Below are 13912 nucleotides of genomic sequence, written 5' to 3'. Positions count from 1 at the left end.
ATGATTCTTGAGTTACAGATGAGCTGCAGCCATCTGAACAGCTTCACTACCTCCTATGGAACGTGCCTGGATGCTTGGCTCGATTGGAAACCTTCTGAATTGCACTATGGACCTCCAACTGCAACAGCTTCAAAGTGAGAGCAACAATGGTGTTCCTCCACTTACAGAAATGATCCAAGTGCTTGGATCACCTCAAATGACCTCCCTTGAGATGTTAGAATGCTTACTTTCCAAAGATAAGCTCTGGTTTGAAGAAAACGATTCTTCTTGCCAAAGAACTTTGAAAAACAATAAGCATGAGAAGAGAAAGAGAAAGCAAGGAATATGGTTGCTTTGGTGTGTTTTTCTACTGAAGTATGCCCTCCTATTTATAGGCAAATGAATGCAGATCAATTGGCTGTGGTGAGCTTGCTTAATGAAAGAAGTTTGGTTTCTTAGCCAAGAAGAAATTTTGAAAAGATCCTAAATGCAATGATGCATTTTCGGGCTAGCTTCCCCTATCCATTGATTCTATCTGATCTTGGGGAACATTTCAGATGCAAAGTGAGCTCTAATTGGTTGGTGAGAAGATTCCTTGGGTGATTCATCAATTTGCCATAAATTCACAAATGTAATCATTACATAATCACATGTTCTTGTTTTAGGAATCTTCTTCAATTATTATGGCATGGTGAAAATGAATGCATGGTATGTTTTCAGATGTGTTATGGGTCGTGTAGCATCCATATTTGAGGTCATGTGCACAAAATTTCAAAATTCCAAAATGATGCATGACCTATAATTTCACTTCATGAGGCCAACTTTGAACAAGCATAACTCTTAGCTCAAAATGAATTTGGAGAAGGTTGAACACAATTTGGAAAGCCCTAAACATCTACTTCAAACCATTAGTTTGGAGTTTCTTCAAAATCCTTTGGCAAATTTGTGAAAAATGAGGCCAAAGTTGGAAGAAAACTAGGTTAAAACACTTAGAAAAATTTCTAAGTGTTTATGACCTAAAACTCCAAAATTTCCAAAACTCTTAAATGATTGATCTTTTTGAAAAAAGTTCCTTTGTAAGATGTTGTTTTATTTTGCAAGATCTACAACTTTCATGTTGGAAGTTTTTTGAGTTGTGTAGGTGAAATTTTGAGTTCCCACAATGCCCTCAAAAACCCTAATTCCCGACTTTTTGCTCCTTGAAGATTCTTCTTGAATTTCTTTGGTCAAATGACTTTAATATCCATATATTGATGATATTGATCCTTGAAAGTCATGGTTTGACCAAAAATCTTAAAAGTCAAAGGTGAACCCATACAGTTGACTTTTTCCAAATAAGGTGAAATTTTGGACTTTTGTGTAGAATCAAGATCTTCTCCTCAAATGAATGATGTAAATGGATTATATTGAGGTAGTAGAGGTTCTTGAATCATGTCTTGAGTTTTGGATCCATGCCCTGATTAAAAGTCAACTATCCTGGTGAATTAGGTCAAAAACCCTAATTGTCGACCATATGAAAATAATGACTGTAGACCTTGAATTGAGGTGTGATGTCCAGTGGATCTTGTCATATGAGTTATTTAAAAATGATTGATGTCTTTGAATGATCCCCTGGGGCTTTTTAGGGTTTCCCAAAGGTGATCCCTGATTTTAGTCCTTGATAGGCTAAAAAACCCTAGTCTGGTGACCTGAGTAAACCTGTACTCAGATGACTGGGTGTCTAATCAATCATAGGTGAAATAATGAAGCTCTTGATTCTTATGATTGTATTAGAGACTAATCCTTCTATTGATTGATCCTTTGCCTGAGTTTTCTTGTTTTTGAGCATCCTCGATTAAATGCCAGATGAAGAAGTGACTGCTCTGGGTACTTGCTTTGACCTGATGAAAATCCTAAAGATATGTCATCTCAGGGGGGTCAAAAATTAGGGTATGACAGCATCGTAGAAGTCTTTCGACCTCTGCTTTGATCTTCGAATGAATTTCTGGTGCGAACCTTCTAGGAGTTTGCTTGATGGGCTTTTTCCCTTCCTTTATGGGCAGCTTTAATTCGACCAAATCTCGCCCTAAACCATGCATCTCGTCGTAATCCCATGCGAAGCAATCTTTGTTCTCCTTCAACAACGCGATGACTTTTGCCTTCAAGGTTGGCTCTAGTTTTGCACTGATGTATGTTACCCTCTTCTGATCTCCATCTCCGAGATTTACTTCTTCGAGTGGGTCTTGGGCTAACATTTTGATATTTGCCCCCATTGGGTCTTTCTCGAAACCCAAAGGTTCTTTGTCGTAGATTGAATCCAGTATTTGACTCATCTCCTCTCCCGAGATTTCTTTGGCTTGAACTGGATCTTCGAGGAATTGGGGGTTAGGATGTATTCCAGAATCCCTCGTTTCTGCTTCTCTTTGAACCGTGCTGACTGTCATGTGTGATAACTCGGCTTCAAGATCCGTTTTTCTTTTGTTCTCGGCTATATAAGCCGAAATCTTTTCGAAAAAAGATGCTTCAGACATGACCAATGTCGTCATCCCAGCCTGTTGGTCGTATTGTTGGTAAATGCTCCTCTGGTGGGGTATCTTCTGGACCGTCCATTATCTCTCTACTCCATTGGAATCCATTAGGATGTAAAGACAAATAGTATAAAGCATTTCTGTTTGGAGTGTATATATCTTCAGCAGCATGGCAAGGTCCTATGTTTGCCAAATTCCTGTCGAAACTAGTTTTATTGACCTGATTGACTTCAGCCATGTAGTAACTTTGATCTCCTTCGATGTTTTCTATTATGCCATCTTCTCTCCAAATGGTTAGTCTTTGATGCATCGTCGAAGGCACAGCCGCCACTCCATGGATCCACTTTCTTCCAAGCAAAAGATTGTAATTAGCCTTTGCTGGTATCACCATGAACATCGTTGGCCTGGTGACGGAACCCACAGTTAAATTCACTTGAATTACTCCTAAATTTTGCCCTATCTTGCCTTCATAGTTGGACAGAACCATGTTATGTGGTCTTATATCAGTATCGAACATACCAATTCTCTTCAACATGTATTGGGGCATTAGGTTCACTGCTGCCCCCCATCTACTAAGACTTTGTTAATGCCAACATTCTCAATCTTGGCCCTTATGTAGAGTGGTTTCAAATGGTTCCTCATATCTTCATCAGGCCTTTCGAAGAAAGCATTCTGCTTTTCAACTGCCCCATTGTTTAGCACATAGTAACATACAGGTCTGTGTCTTGCCATCTCTTCCTCATCAGCTTCCTCACAATCTTCCACTTCTGTTTCTTGGTTAAACTCATGAAGGAGTACTGACACAACATTGCAATTGAGGTTTATAGACGATACTCCGTCTGAGTCGAAATCATTTGTCATCCTATCGTCTTCCTTCCAAGGGCTGGAATGCATTTTTTCTTCTTCTTTCTCATTTTCAGAATCGAACAACTTACGCTCTACTGGAGGCTTATTTGTCCTTGCCCCCTGCATTGGAATTTGGTTGCTACTTGATTCCCCAATCTCCCTTGGTTTGTATTCCCTTTGGGCCTTCTTCATCCTCTGGTGCCTTCTCCATTGGGATCTAGACATAGGATTTTTGCCTTTGTAGTTCTCCAACCTGTACATCTCTCGATTGGAAGTCTGGAATTGCTTCCTATATGCCATTGCAGTTCTTCCTCCTTGGTCCCAACTTCGCCATTTGTTGGTTCTGGCACCAGCTTGCATCCATCTATCCCTGGGTACGTCTGCAAGAACTTTGAATGTGACCCTTCGAGCTCTAGGGTGTGGGCTGTCAGGCCTCATTGATGGGGTCCTGTTATCGAACCCATACAAGTTAGGACGAAGTCCCTGAGTTTCCCGACCCATGTAGAGATACACCCTTTCGAATGATCTTGCTAGTAATTTATCATAAACTGCTCCACACCTAGGGCACAATGCAATCTCAGAGTTATCGTTGTGACATCTGACCAAGAAACCCACCAAGCTTTCTTCAGTCCTTGGGTATACCTTCAGCAATAAGTTTCCTCCTCTCCAAGGCTGCTCCATTCTTTCTCGCAGGGCCCTCTCGAAATTTGCTTGAACCCTTCGATTTAGCATAACTGAACATCTTGGGCACATCAGCATTTTTCCACCATTTTTCACATGACAATCCCAGAGATAATCCTTCAGACTGTTCCCTCTTGGTGGGATTTCAATGTTTCCTTTCTCCCTTACCAGCCATTTTTCTAGTTCTTCTGTTTCAGATAAAGGCCGTCTAACATTGACCATGTTAACAACTGCCGGAGGAGCCTCGGAAATTCGTATCTGCTGAAGCTTCACTGTGAGGTCTTCAGTGGCCTCACTTGTTTTTCCTTTCAGATCTTTAGTCATCTCAGCATCAAAGGATTCTTCAACATCAGTATTGAAGATCGAATTGTCATTTAGGCTTTCAGTAGCCTGCTTTCCGCTTGAAATTATCTCCGACTCAGCAGCATCAATTTCAGATACTTCCACCATGTTGACGTCAAGTGGTTCACACAAGTTAGTGTCAGCCACACTCAAAGGGTCTGCGTCAACCTTCACATGGTTCTTGGTTTTGTCAGCGAATTTCAGACGTCCATCCTTGATAGCATTCTGGATTAGATCCCTGAAAAGAAAACATTGTGAAGTTTTATAGCCTAAAAAACCGTGATATTTGCAAAAACCTCGCTTCTTCCGTTGTTCTAACGGAGGAATTTTTGAATTGGGAGGCACTATCATCTGGCCATCTTTTATTAATAAGTCAAATATTTCGTCACATTTAGTGACGTCAAATGTATAGGTTTTCTTAGGAAATCTATCACTTTTATCATTCTCTACTGGATTTTTTCCATTAGAAGGGGTGAGCAATTTTCAAGAATAAGGTGGCGCCTCTTTTAATTCAGCAAGATCTATTTCGACCTCTTCCATGCTGTATGAATCTTCGAAAGGTTCGCCATCAACGTCTTCGGCCTCGACGTATGCTACTCTCTCCTTATAATTTTTACTTGCTCTGGCCTTTTCTGCTTTTAGTCGTTCGACTTGTCGAACCCTGTCTGCCAATTGGGCCATATCCCTTAGGTATTGAGTATCCAGTTTCTTTCGAATTGAATAATCTAGGCCACCTGCAGCCATTTCAACTAATTCATTCTCTGGGACAGTCGTGAAGCATCTTGATTTCAACAAACGGAACCTGTTTAAGTAATCATCTATAGACTCCGTGAACTTCCTCTTGACGCTAGCCAATTCTTTCAGACTTATCTTGGTTTGACCCATGTAAAACTGTTCATGGAATAATCTCTCCAAGTGTGCCCATGCATCTTTCGAATTTGGGGGCAACATGGTGAACCAAACAAAAGCATTTTTTGTTAGCAAACTAGGGAAGTATTTAATCCTTAAATCTTCGTTCCCCGCTAGATCCCCTGCTTCCGTCAGATATCTGGCTATGTGCTCCACGGTAGACTCATTGGCGTCCCCTGAAAATTTAGTGAATTTTGGTACTTTGGTACCCCTTGGCAATTCTGTTTGCATGATATATTCTGCTATGGGGGATGTATAATTTGGACGTCGAAGCCCGGTATTAAGGCCATTGTTAGCCATTATTCTCTCTATCATGGCAGTGAGATTGTTCTCTGTTGCCAAATTGTCTCTTCTAACCCTATGGACCACTTCGTCAGGATGTTCGTTCCTTCTCACTACAACTAAATTAGGCTGTTGCTGGGCAATTGCTTGTTGGCTAACGTTAGTCGTTTGACTTCGAGTTTCTAAATCTATCACTTGGTTTCGTTCAACTGGTGTTGGCCTAGGTGGCTGTATTGCGGTTCGAACTGGTTCTAGAATGGGTTCCCCTTCCTGATAGGTTGATTGGTTGTTTCTTCTCCTATTTTGTGGAACTCCTAAAAAATCCGCCATTCGATTTATTTGAGATGATATTTTATGGAAAGTTTCCACATTATCCTGGTTAGTCCTGGCAATGTTTGTTGCTAATGGGTTCAAAATCGACCCCAATTCTTTAGCAATGGTTCCCAACATATCATGGTTACTTGCATCCATTTCTTGTCGAAATGCTGCTTGACTATTTGTAGTGAAAGGGGGTATTTGGGCAGAGAAACCAGTATTCTGTGCGCTTCGACCTATCGAACTGACATTCGGCGAAAATGCCGTCGGGTTAGTTGTAGTGTATGTAGGCCCTGGTCCTCGTAATCCTGTCATATATATGAATATGGCATTCCATATGGATTATTGGGTCTCCAACCTTCGAAAGTGGGTGATGGTCCTGGGGAAAATAACTGACTTGCAGCGTTTGTCGAGAAAGGTGATATCTCGCTTGCGCTGATGAATGGAGGCGCGGTGGTCGAACTCGAAACTGGTATAGTCCCTGTCGTCCCTGTAGTATTTTCGGGCATCGCCTGGAAACTACCTATAGGTTCAGATCCTGTCGAAACCGGTATAGCCTGCGCCTCTTTAGTAGAAGTCGAAACATGTGTAGAACTTGCCGCTACTGTTCCTGACCCTTGTGGGGGATCTTGATCTCCCCCTCCACTGGCCGCATTGACCATTTTCTTGTTGTACCTTTGTTTAGGAATCGGTTGTGCACTGTTAGTTAATTTACCGTTCCTAAGGTTCATACAAGGTCTTGATATTTTCTAGACAAAACAAAACAATCAATTAATAACAATCTGTTTGACACTGTCCCACTGGGCGTGCCAATTTGTTTACAGGTGATTTTCGGTAAACAACCGCTAGTCCTCCAAACTATAAAATATACTTTGGTTACTCGCAGGATCGACTAGATTGATCCTAGGACATAGTCAAACAACTGTCTTTTGAAATGATTCGATTCATGTTTGCCTGTTCTGACTTCGAGAAAACTTGTTTTGTGATTCGATCTTATGAATGTTCACTTGAAAAAATACTGGTTATACAAGTTAATATAACTTTCGAAGAAACATAAATAAAAACATGTAAATTGCAGAAAAAATAAAGTGCAAGAATGTAACGTGCAAGAATGTAAAGTACTTCGAAATGAAATAAAACAGAATAAAAGAAGTGCAAGAATATAAATAACAGGAAGTAAACGAAAGCAGTAATAATGAAAAGATACTTTGCATAAAAATGAAGTACAAAGATATTAAACTGGTGTTGGTGTCATACGTACATTTCTCAGCGAACTCGTTCTCTAAACACTTGATACTTGAGTGATTTGTGAGTGATTTGTACAAAATGAATACACGGAATCCTAACATTAAGACCCTTATTTATACTAAATTCGACCCTAACGGTCCTACACTAATCTGATGCCACGTTGCCCATAAGAATCTCTGGGATGCCATCTGTCCTTGTGCGGTTACACAAACTACTTCGAAATTCAAATCATCCCGCCTGAATTCTCTTTCGACGCGTGGCAATGTGACCAGAATCGAGAATGCCACGAAGACACGTACAGCCTCAGTACTTTACGCATTTCGCAAAAACGTTTAAGTCTTTTAAAGATAATCCTCTTCGAATTAGCTCCAAGTCCAACCATCTTTTACTCTAACTCAAACCAACATTCTCGAAACATGGCCATCAGTAGCCATTTTTAATCTCAGAAATGGTCATCAGTAACCATCTTCCTTCGAATTGTAAGTCTTCAAAGGATATTCTTTCTAAACGAAATCTTCAGCCAACAACAATACGGTAAATCTAGCTATATCGTTGCGGACACGGACGGTATAGACGTCGATACGTAATTATATTGATCGTTAATGAGTTCATATACATATATTTATAAGGAGACATACAAAGTTAGGTCGATGAAATCGAATCTTGATACATTTTCTTAAACTTAGAACTTTCATTAATTTACTCTTTGCTACTAAAGTATTGAATGAACTTTTGCAAACTCAAAACCAAAGTAACCTTAACTCAAGACAAAATAGACTATAGAACGGCGGTGATATCCCACCAATCCCTGAGGAAACGATAATCTAAAAGTACCACAATACTCTTTCAACACCTATACGTTTTGAATACAATGGAATAACATAAAAATATTTTTTTTCTTTATCAAAACAACCAAGCGTTTAAAAGAACATCCCCGAATAACCAAATTTCTCCACAAAACAGAAAATTGACCACAATGCACAATGAGTAGATAGAGGAACCAATTAAATTGGCATCTGAATACAAGATTTGACAGGATATTTATAATGCTTAAGCCAATTAAATAATTAAATTGACATGTGCTGTATGTTGCCAACTTTTTTAGTTTAAAATCTGAGTAGTTTGAAAATTAGTAGAAAATTTTGGTTATTTAAGGATTTTTTTTTAACAAAAAAACTTGATTATTTTGATAAAAAATTCACGTAAAGAAGAGGAAATATTTTAAATACAGTTAGGATTCTAGAATGGAAATGTATATATATTTTTTAACAACATACATTTGGATTCTAAACTTTGAAGGATGTAATATGCCACGAAAAACGCGTTTGTCTTGATACACAAAAATAAGGTTGCAAACTTGAATCAACAACAGAAGCAGATGAACAATCTTTATTGAATAAAACCAAGTCCATCATCATATACAAAATCAACCATTTATTTTAATCAGAAACAAACAAACTTATTTCCATTACCGTGCTTCGAAAACCTGCAAAATCTAAACAGCTGTGTTCTAGTCTTGTAGAACTCATGCTACTGGTTTCAGCACATACATTTTACAACCATGTGACTCTACGGTCGCACTCAACTTGTCCACAAAATGTTTCTTCAATATCTTGTGCTGCACGCATCCATAACAAATAACTCAGTATCCAACAAAATGTAACCAAACATAAATCGAATGTATACAAAATAGTACAACGAATACCTCCCAAAGATCTCTTGCTTCAACAACACTTTTCGGTGGAATGCCAATGTCGTCCCAGTTGGCCGTTATAGCAATACGCTGAGCGCCTTTGTTAAGCAACACGACGGCTACCCTGTTTCCCGAAAGAGGACCTGCCCATATCTATCCAAAAAATAATGCCAGTTAATTTAAGCATTTGCGCGTATGCAACTCAAAATATGAGTAGTTCAATATTTATCTAACAAAAGAGAATCTGATTCTCTACGAGTAGCGCTAGAGAGTCGAGACAAATCATAAAGTGAAAATTACCTCGAGATCACCTTCCATCCTAACCTTCTTAGCTTGTACACCAAGCGAATCTATCGAGATAATATAAGAGATAAAATTTAACGTAAGTAGCATATCACGAATTTACAATGATCATGAAATCTCAAAATGACTTATAAATTAAGTATTACCTTGGTTAACTGCAATAACTTCTTTATTAGAGATTATCTCCATGGTATCTTTAGTCACATTTCTTACATCACACCCTAGAAGAAGTGGAGCCTGCAATAAACCAAGGTCAATACATTCTTTCACATGAACCAAGATCCTTGAAGGCAAGAGAAAAATAGAACCTTTGAAATGGCCCATAAACTGAAATGAACAATGTATTCGTTTTTCGTCATTCCTCCGTTTCCAACCTCAAGCATATCAGGATCTGTTGAGTTAAAAATGCTTAATGAATATCTTGACTTGTAAGTTTCATATGAAATAAGGATTCAAACTTGGTGTCTGAGGTAATGAAATTCTAACCATTCCATCCACCAGGTCTTGCTAGCTCGGCGTAAACTTCATTCGCGTCAGCCTTTGAAATCATACTGCATCAACAACTATACACATTAAAAACCATACTTGTTCACGTTTAAGAACGGCTTGTACCAACAAATTGAGTGCTTGGTTTTTTACCTTTCCCATGTATCACTTATATCACCGGTAGTTCTCCAACTATTTCCCACTTTAGCACCCCATAAAGCTGGGTGCAAATCTCCCCTAACAAACGAAGAGATTTCGATTAGAGGGAAGTACTTAAAATTGGAAGAGCAATAAGATGATGAAATAGAATAACTACCATTCACATAGCGAAAAGAAGATCGGACGGCCCGCCTTCATTAAAGCCCGAGTCATAATGGGATACCTATAGATATAAGAAGACCATAGTTTTCAAAATCATGTATGAAATGTTACAAGTACAATACGATTATATCAAGGAAACTAAAACATAAATCTTAGCCAATGAAACACTAATATAGACACAAACACGCAATTGAATTTAACCACATGTCAGAAACAAAGCACATCTTCAAGTGTCGATTCTACATAGTAGTATGCAAAATTGAAAATATATTTTTAACTACCTCTCAGTGGGCTTTGATCCACCATTGAAACAGTTATCATACTTCAAATAATCAATGCCCTGTAATCAAGCAAAATAAGCACTGATTATATACCTGTTAATAGATAAATGCAAGGAAAAAAAGATGAAAAAGGCACAAATATTTTAAGTACCCATGATGCAAAAGTTTTGGCATCTTGAAACTCATGACCTAGTGAACCCGGCATTCGTTTGCTACATGTAAAATACCTGTGAAAAACCAGCATATAACCTAGTTACAAAGCAACGAAAAAAAAACAACAGTCACGTTAAGTCAGCTCAGTTGATAGCTGTGCAGAAACATCAGATGCAGAGTCACGGGTTCAAACCCGCGACATCGCATTTCCAATAGGATACATGATCAAAAAAATAATAATAATACAAAACATATTTGACTGATTTTTGTTTATGTACCCTGCATCTGAATAAATTCCAAGCTTAAGACCCTTGCTATGAACATAATCTGCTAGAGCTTTAATACCAGAAGGAAATGTTGAGTTCTTTGCCACCAGATTACCCTATAACACAACAATGTTTGTCAGAAACAATTTAATTGGAACCTTTCAGAAACCAAACAAGAAAACATAATGAAAATCAAATGATCTATACCTTTTCATCGCGATTAAGTTCAGCCCAACAATCATCTGCAGAATGAAGGTTAATTGCATATTTGCATATGCTTATGATATTTTTCAAAGTAAAAAATTGAAACAAATCATGACAATACCTATGTTGACATAGGTGTATCCAAGCTTAGATAAACCAGTAGAAATAATAGCATCAGCTGTAAATCCATACACAAAAATCACAAAATCAAATGCTAGTTTCTCAGATGTATACTCAATTTTATACAAATCCATAAATCAAATCATCATTACCAGTTTCTCTGATCATTTTTTCATCAATCTGGCAACCAAAATGATTCCAACTGTTCCACCTGCATAAAAAAATATCAGTATCATAAATCTTTAGATGCATGTCTTAGGATTAAAACATTGTGTGACATTCATACATACCCCATAGGAGGAGTTGTAGCAAGGCCATTAGCAAGAAGGCTTCTTCTAAGATGCTCCTCTTCATTGTTATTGTTAGCTAATGATGAAGAAGTGACACAAATAAGCAAAAGGGTCACCAAAACTACCATCATCTCATTCTTTATCCCCATTTTTTAAACTCTTTACCAGCAACTATACTTCACTTCACTGTTCTCAGTAGTTGCAGAGAGAGAGAGAGAGAGAGAGAGAGAGACCCTTATCTTTATTTTATAGTTAAAAAAAATAGACAAGACTAGAAGTATGTTGTTTAGTCCAAAGTTAGTGTTTTGGATTTGACCATGATGTGATGTCAGTGTATGAATATTGTTAGTTTTTTTGGACAATTAAGGAGCATGATTCTCCAAGATAATTCCAAATCTAAAATCAAATGATGGCAGTTATTATTAATTTTTTTTACAATTAAGTATGATTCTTCAAGAAAATTCCAAATCCAACCGCATTAATTGTCATTTACTTTTCTAAAAATAGCTCCAAAATTATACTCTTTTAACTGTTTTTCTTTTCTTGGTTGAGAGAAAAAAAGAAAGAGAAAGGAAAAAAAAGAAATATAATAAATTTGGTGTATTATTTATAAAAACAAAAATAGAAAAGAAATGAAATGGCTTATTTTATGACAAAATTATCTTATTAATTTTATGGAGTAAATATTTATTTTTCTAAATTAATCAATTTTTAAATGATAAATATGTGCTAAATAAATTATTTGATTTGATTTTTAAATTTTTATGTTAATTTAATATTTTTGGATAGAGTCTTATGTTAATTAAATATTTTTTAGTTAAAATTTATTATTATTTTCTATGAATTAACTTTTATTACTTCATACAATGGATTTTGTAAATAATTTCAAAACAATTTTGTTTATAGTTTTCTTATAAAATGAATAATCTCATTTCATAGACATTTCTGACGTATAATGTGGATCCAGTAAGACAATTATTATGGTAATATAGCAAACAAGAGAATCCAAGTAAAAAATACATAAGCAAAGGATAATAATTAGGGATGTAAATGGATATTCATTGGGACGGATAATATGATATTCGTGTCCGCTCCGTTGGATAAATATGATATTTATATTTGTTTCATATATGTGCAGATACCTGCTAAACGGGTAATCCACGTGTTTTAAGATATCCGCAGGTATTTACATATATCCATGGATAGTACTATTTTTCTAAAATTATATTTTGAAAAAATATTTTCAGTTTCTTTTAATGACACGAGACATTATTATTACATAACATCATGCAAATTCTTATATTTTAACAACAAAATTTTATTAAATTAATTTCCTTCTTCCTTTTCACCAAAGCATAATATTTCATACATTTATTTTTAACAAAAAACGAATATAAAAGAAAGTATATATATATATATATATATATATATATATATATATATATATATATATATATATATATATATATATATATATATATATATATATATATATATATATAAAAGTAATTTTTATAATTTATTAACGGATATGGATATCCGCGGGCACGATAACATTAAATTCATATTCATATCCATTAATAAGCGGGTATTGAAATATCCATTTATTTTATCCGTGAATATCTATTTCTCCCGTATCAATGATAGATTTTATCTGCGGATATCAACGGGTATGGATATTTTTGCCATCCCTAATAATAATGCCGAGAAAAAATTTAATTAGTGGCATATTCCTTTAATTTAATTTTAAATTTTACTTCAATTTATTATTTAATAAACGTCATGCATTATTCTTTTAAAAAATGTTCGGTTAATTTAATTGATCATTTTTATTAAAATATTCTGATTTATTACACATTCAGACAAATACAAACATTTTCATTGAATAGTAATATTAAACACATACAACTTATCTTGTAAAAAAAATAAACACATACAACTTATTATAATTATAAAACTTTAATTTATTACACCAGAAAAACATCAACAAAATATCTAAATATTTAATTAAAATAAGATATAACATAAGGTAATTATAAAGATCGCAACGAAAGAGACATTATAAATCTCCAACAAATATAAATATAACATGCGTTCGACCCTCAGTGTTACATATGCAGACACCGACACAAACAAATAAAAAAAAGCATCATCTTTTACTAACATCCACACATTCACTGCGAATCACCGGCGTGTTATCTAAATAGAGACAACATTCAAACAGAAAGAGTGGGATGTCACCATAATATAAATGAATGTATAATAATAAGTAAATATAAATTACTTTATGCATAGTCACCCAACTTTTCTTGAATCATTGAGCAATCAACAATTACAAATCCTTTCCCAATAACATTAAAAAACAACACATCATTCATCAATGGGCTCCAGTCATACATAGAACAATTACAAATAATCATAGCAATTCATAATCCTTAAGCTTACATATCATTATGAAACTATTTATAAGATTGGAACCCCACCCTTACCTTAGAATTCTTAGAAAAATTTCTCGACCTCTAACAATAGAGACTCTTCCTCAAACCCTAGCCTTGCTCTTCCCTCTTTTGCTTCTCTTTTCACGTACTATCAGATTATGACTTCACTAATCCCTAATTCACTTATTATTATATTATTATTATTTAATAATAAAATAATAAAACTAAAACTAAATAATCATATCATA

The 13912-nt window shown here is 35.8% G+C and overlaps 1 protein-coding gene across 1 annotated transcript; it reads right to left on the bottom strand.

Annotated features, from left to right (window-relative positions):
• Positions 1-8475: 8475 nt before the first annotated feature.
• Positions 8476-11451, bottom strand: LOC131612039 (alpha-galactosidase 1-like). The gene is made up of 15 exons (XM_058883855.1): positions 11227-11451; positions 11089-11147; positions 10938-10994; positions 10820-10854; positions 10625-10728; positions 10345-10420; positions 10194-10252; positions 9908-9973; positions 9745-9828; positions 9592-9656; positions 9414-9496; positions 9252-9342; positions 9103-9152; positions 8815-8955; positions 8476-8727 (listed from the first exon to the last, which is right to left on the bottom strand). Exons 1-15 carry the CDS (start codon positions 11373-11375, stop codon positions 8635-8637), a joined length of 1212 nt encoding a protein of 403 aa, XP_058739838.1. The 5' UTR covers positions 11376-11451; the 3' UTR covers positions 8476-8634.
• Between the last annotated feature and the right edge of the window lie 2461 nt (positions 11452-13912).

Source organism: Vicia villosa, linkage group LG6 (assembly GCF_029867415.1).
Source record: "Vicia villosa cultivar HV-30 ecotype Madison, WI linkage group LG6, Vvil1.0, whole genome shotgun sequence".
Taxonomy (NCBI): domain Eukaryota; kingdom Viridiplantae; phylum Streptophyta; class Magnoliopsida; order Fabales; family Fabaceae; genus Vicia; species Vicia villosa.
This window is presented reverse-complemented; position numbering and strand designations above follow the sequence as displayed.

What these genes read in the sequence shown, in the direction of transcription:
- LOC131612039 (XM_058883855.1), bottom strand. Translation starts at nt 11,375, where the DNA reads ATGGGGATAAAGAATGAGATGATGGTAGTTTTGGTGACCCTTTTGCTT. An exon ending in ATAAGTGATACATGGGAAAG is followed by an intron (nt 9,657 to 9,744) that starts GTAAAAAACCAA and finishes TTGTTGATGCAG; the next exon opens with TATGATTTCAAAGGCTGACG. An exon ending in AAGCAAGAGATCTTTGGGAG is followed by an intron (nt 8,728 to 8,814) that starts GTATTCGTTGTA and finishes GGATGCGTGCAG; the next exon opens with CACAAGATATTGAAGAAACA.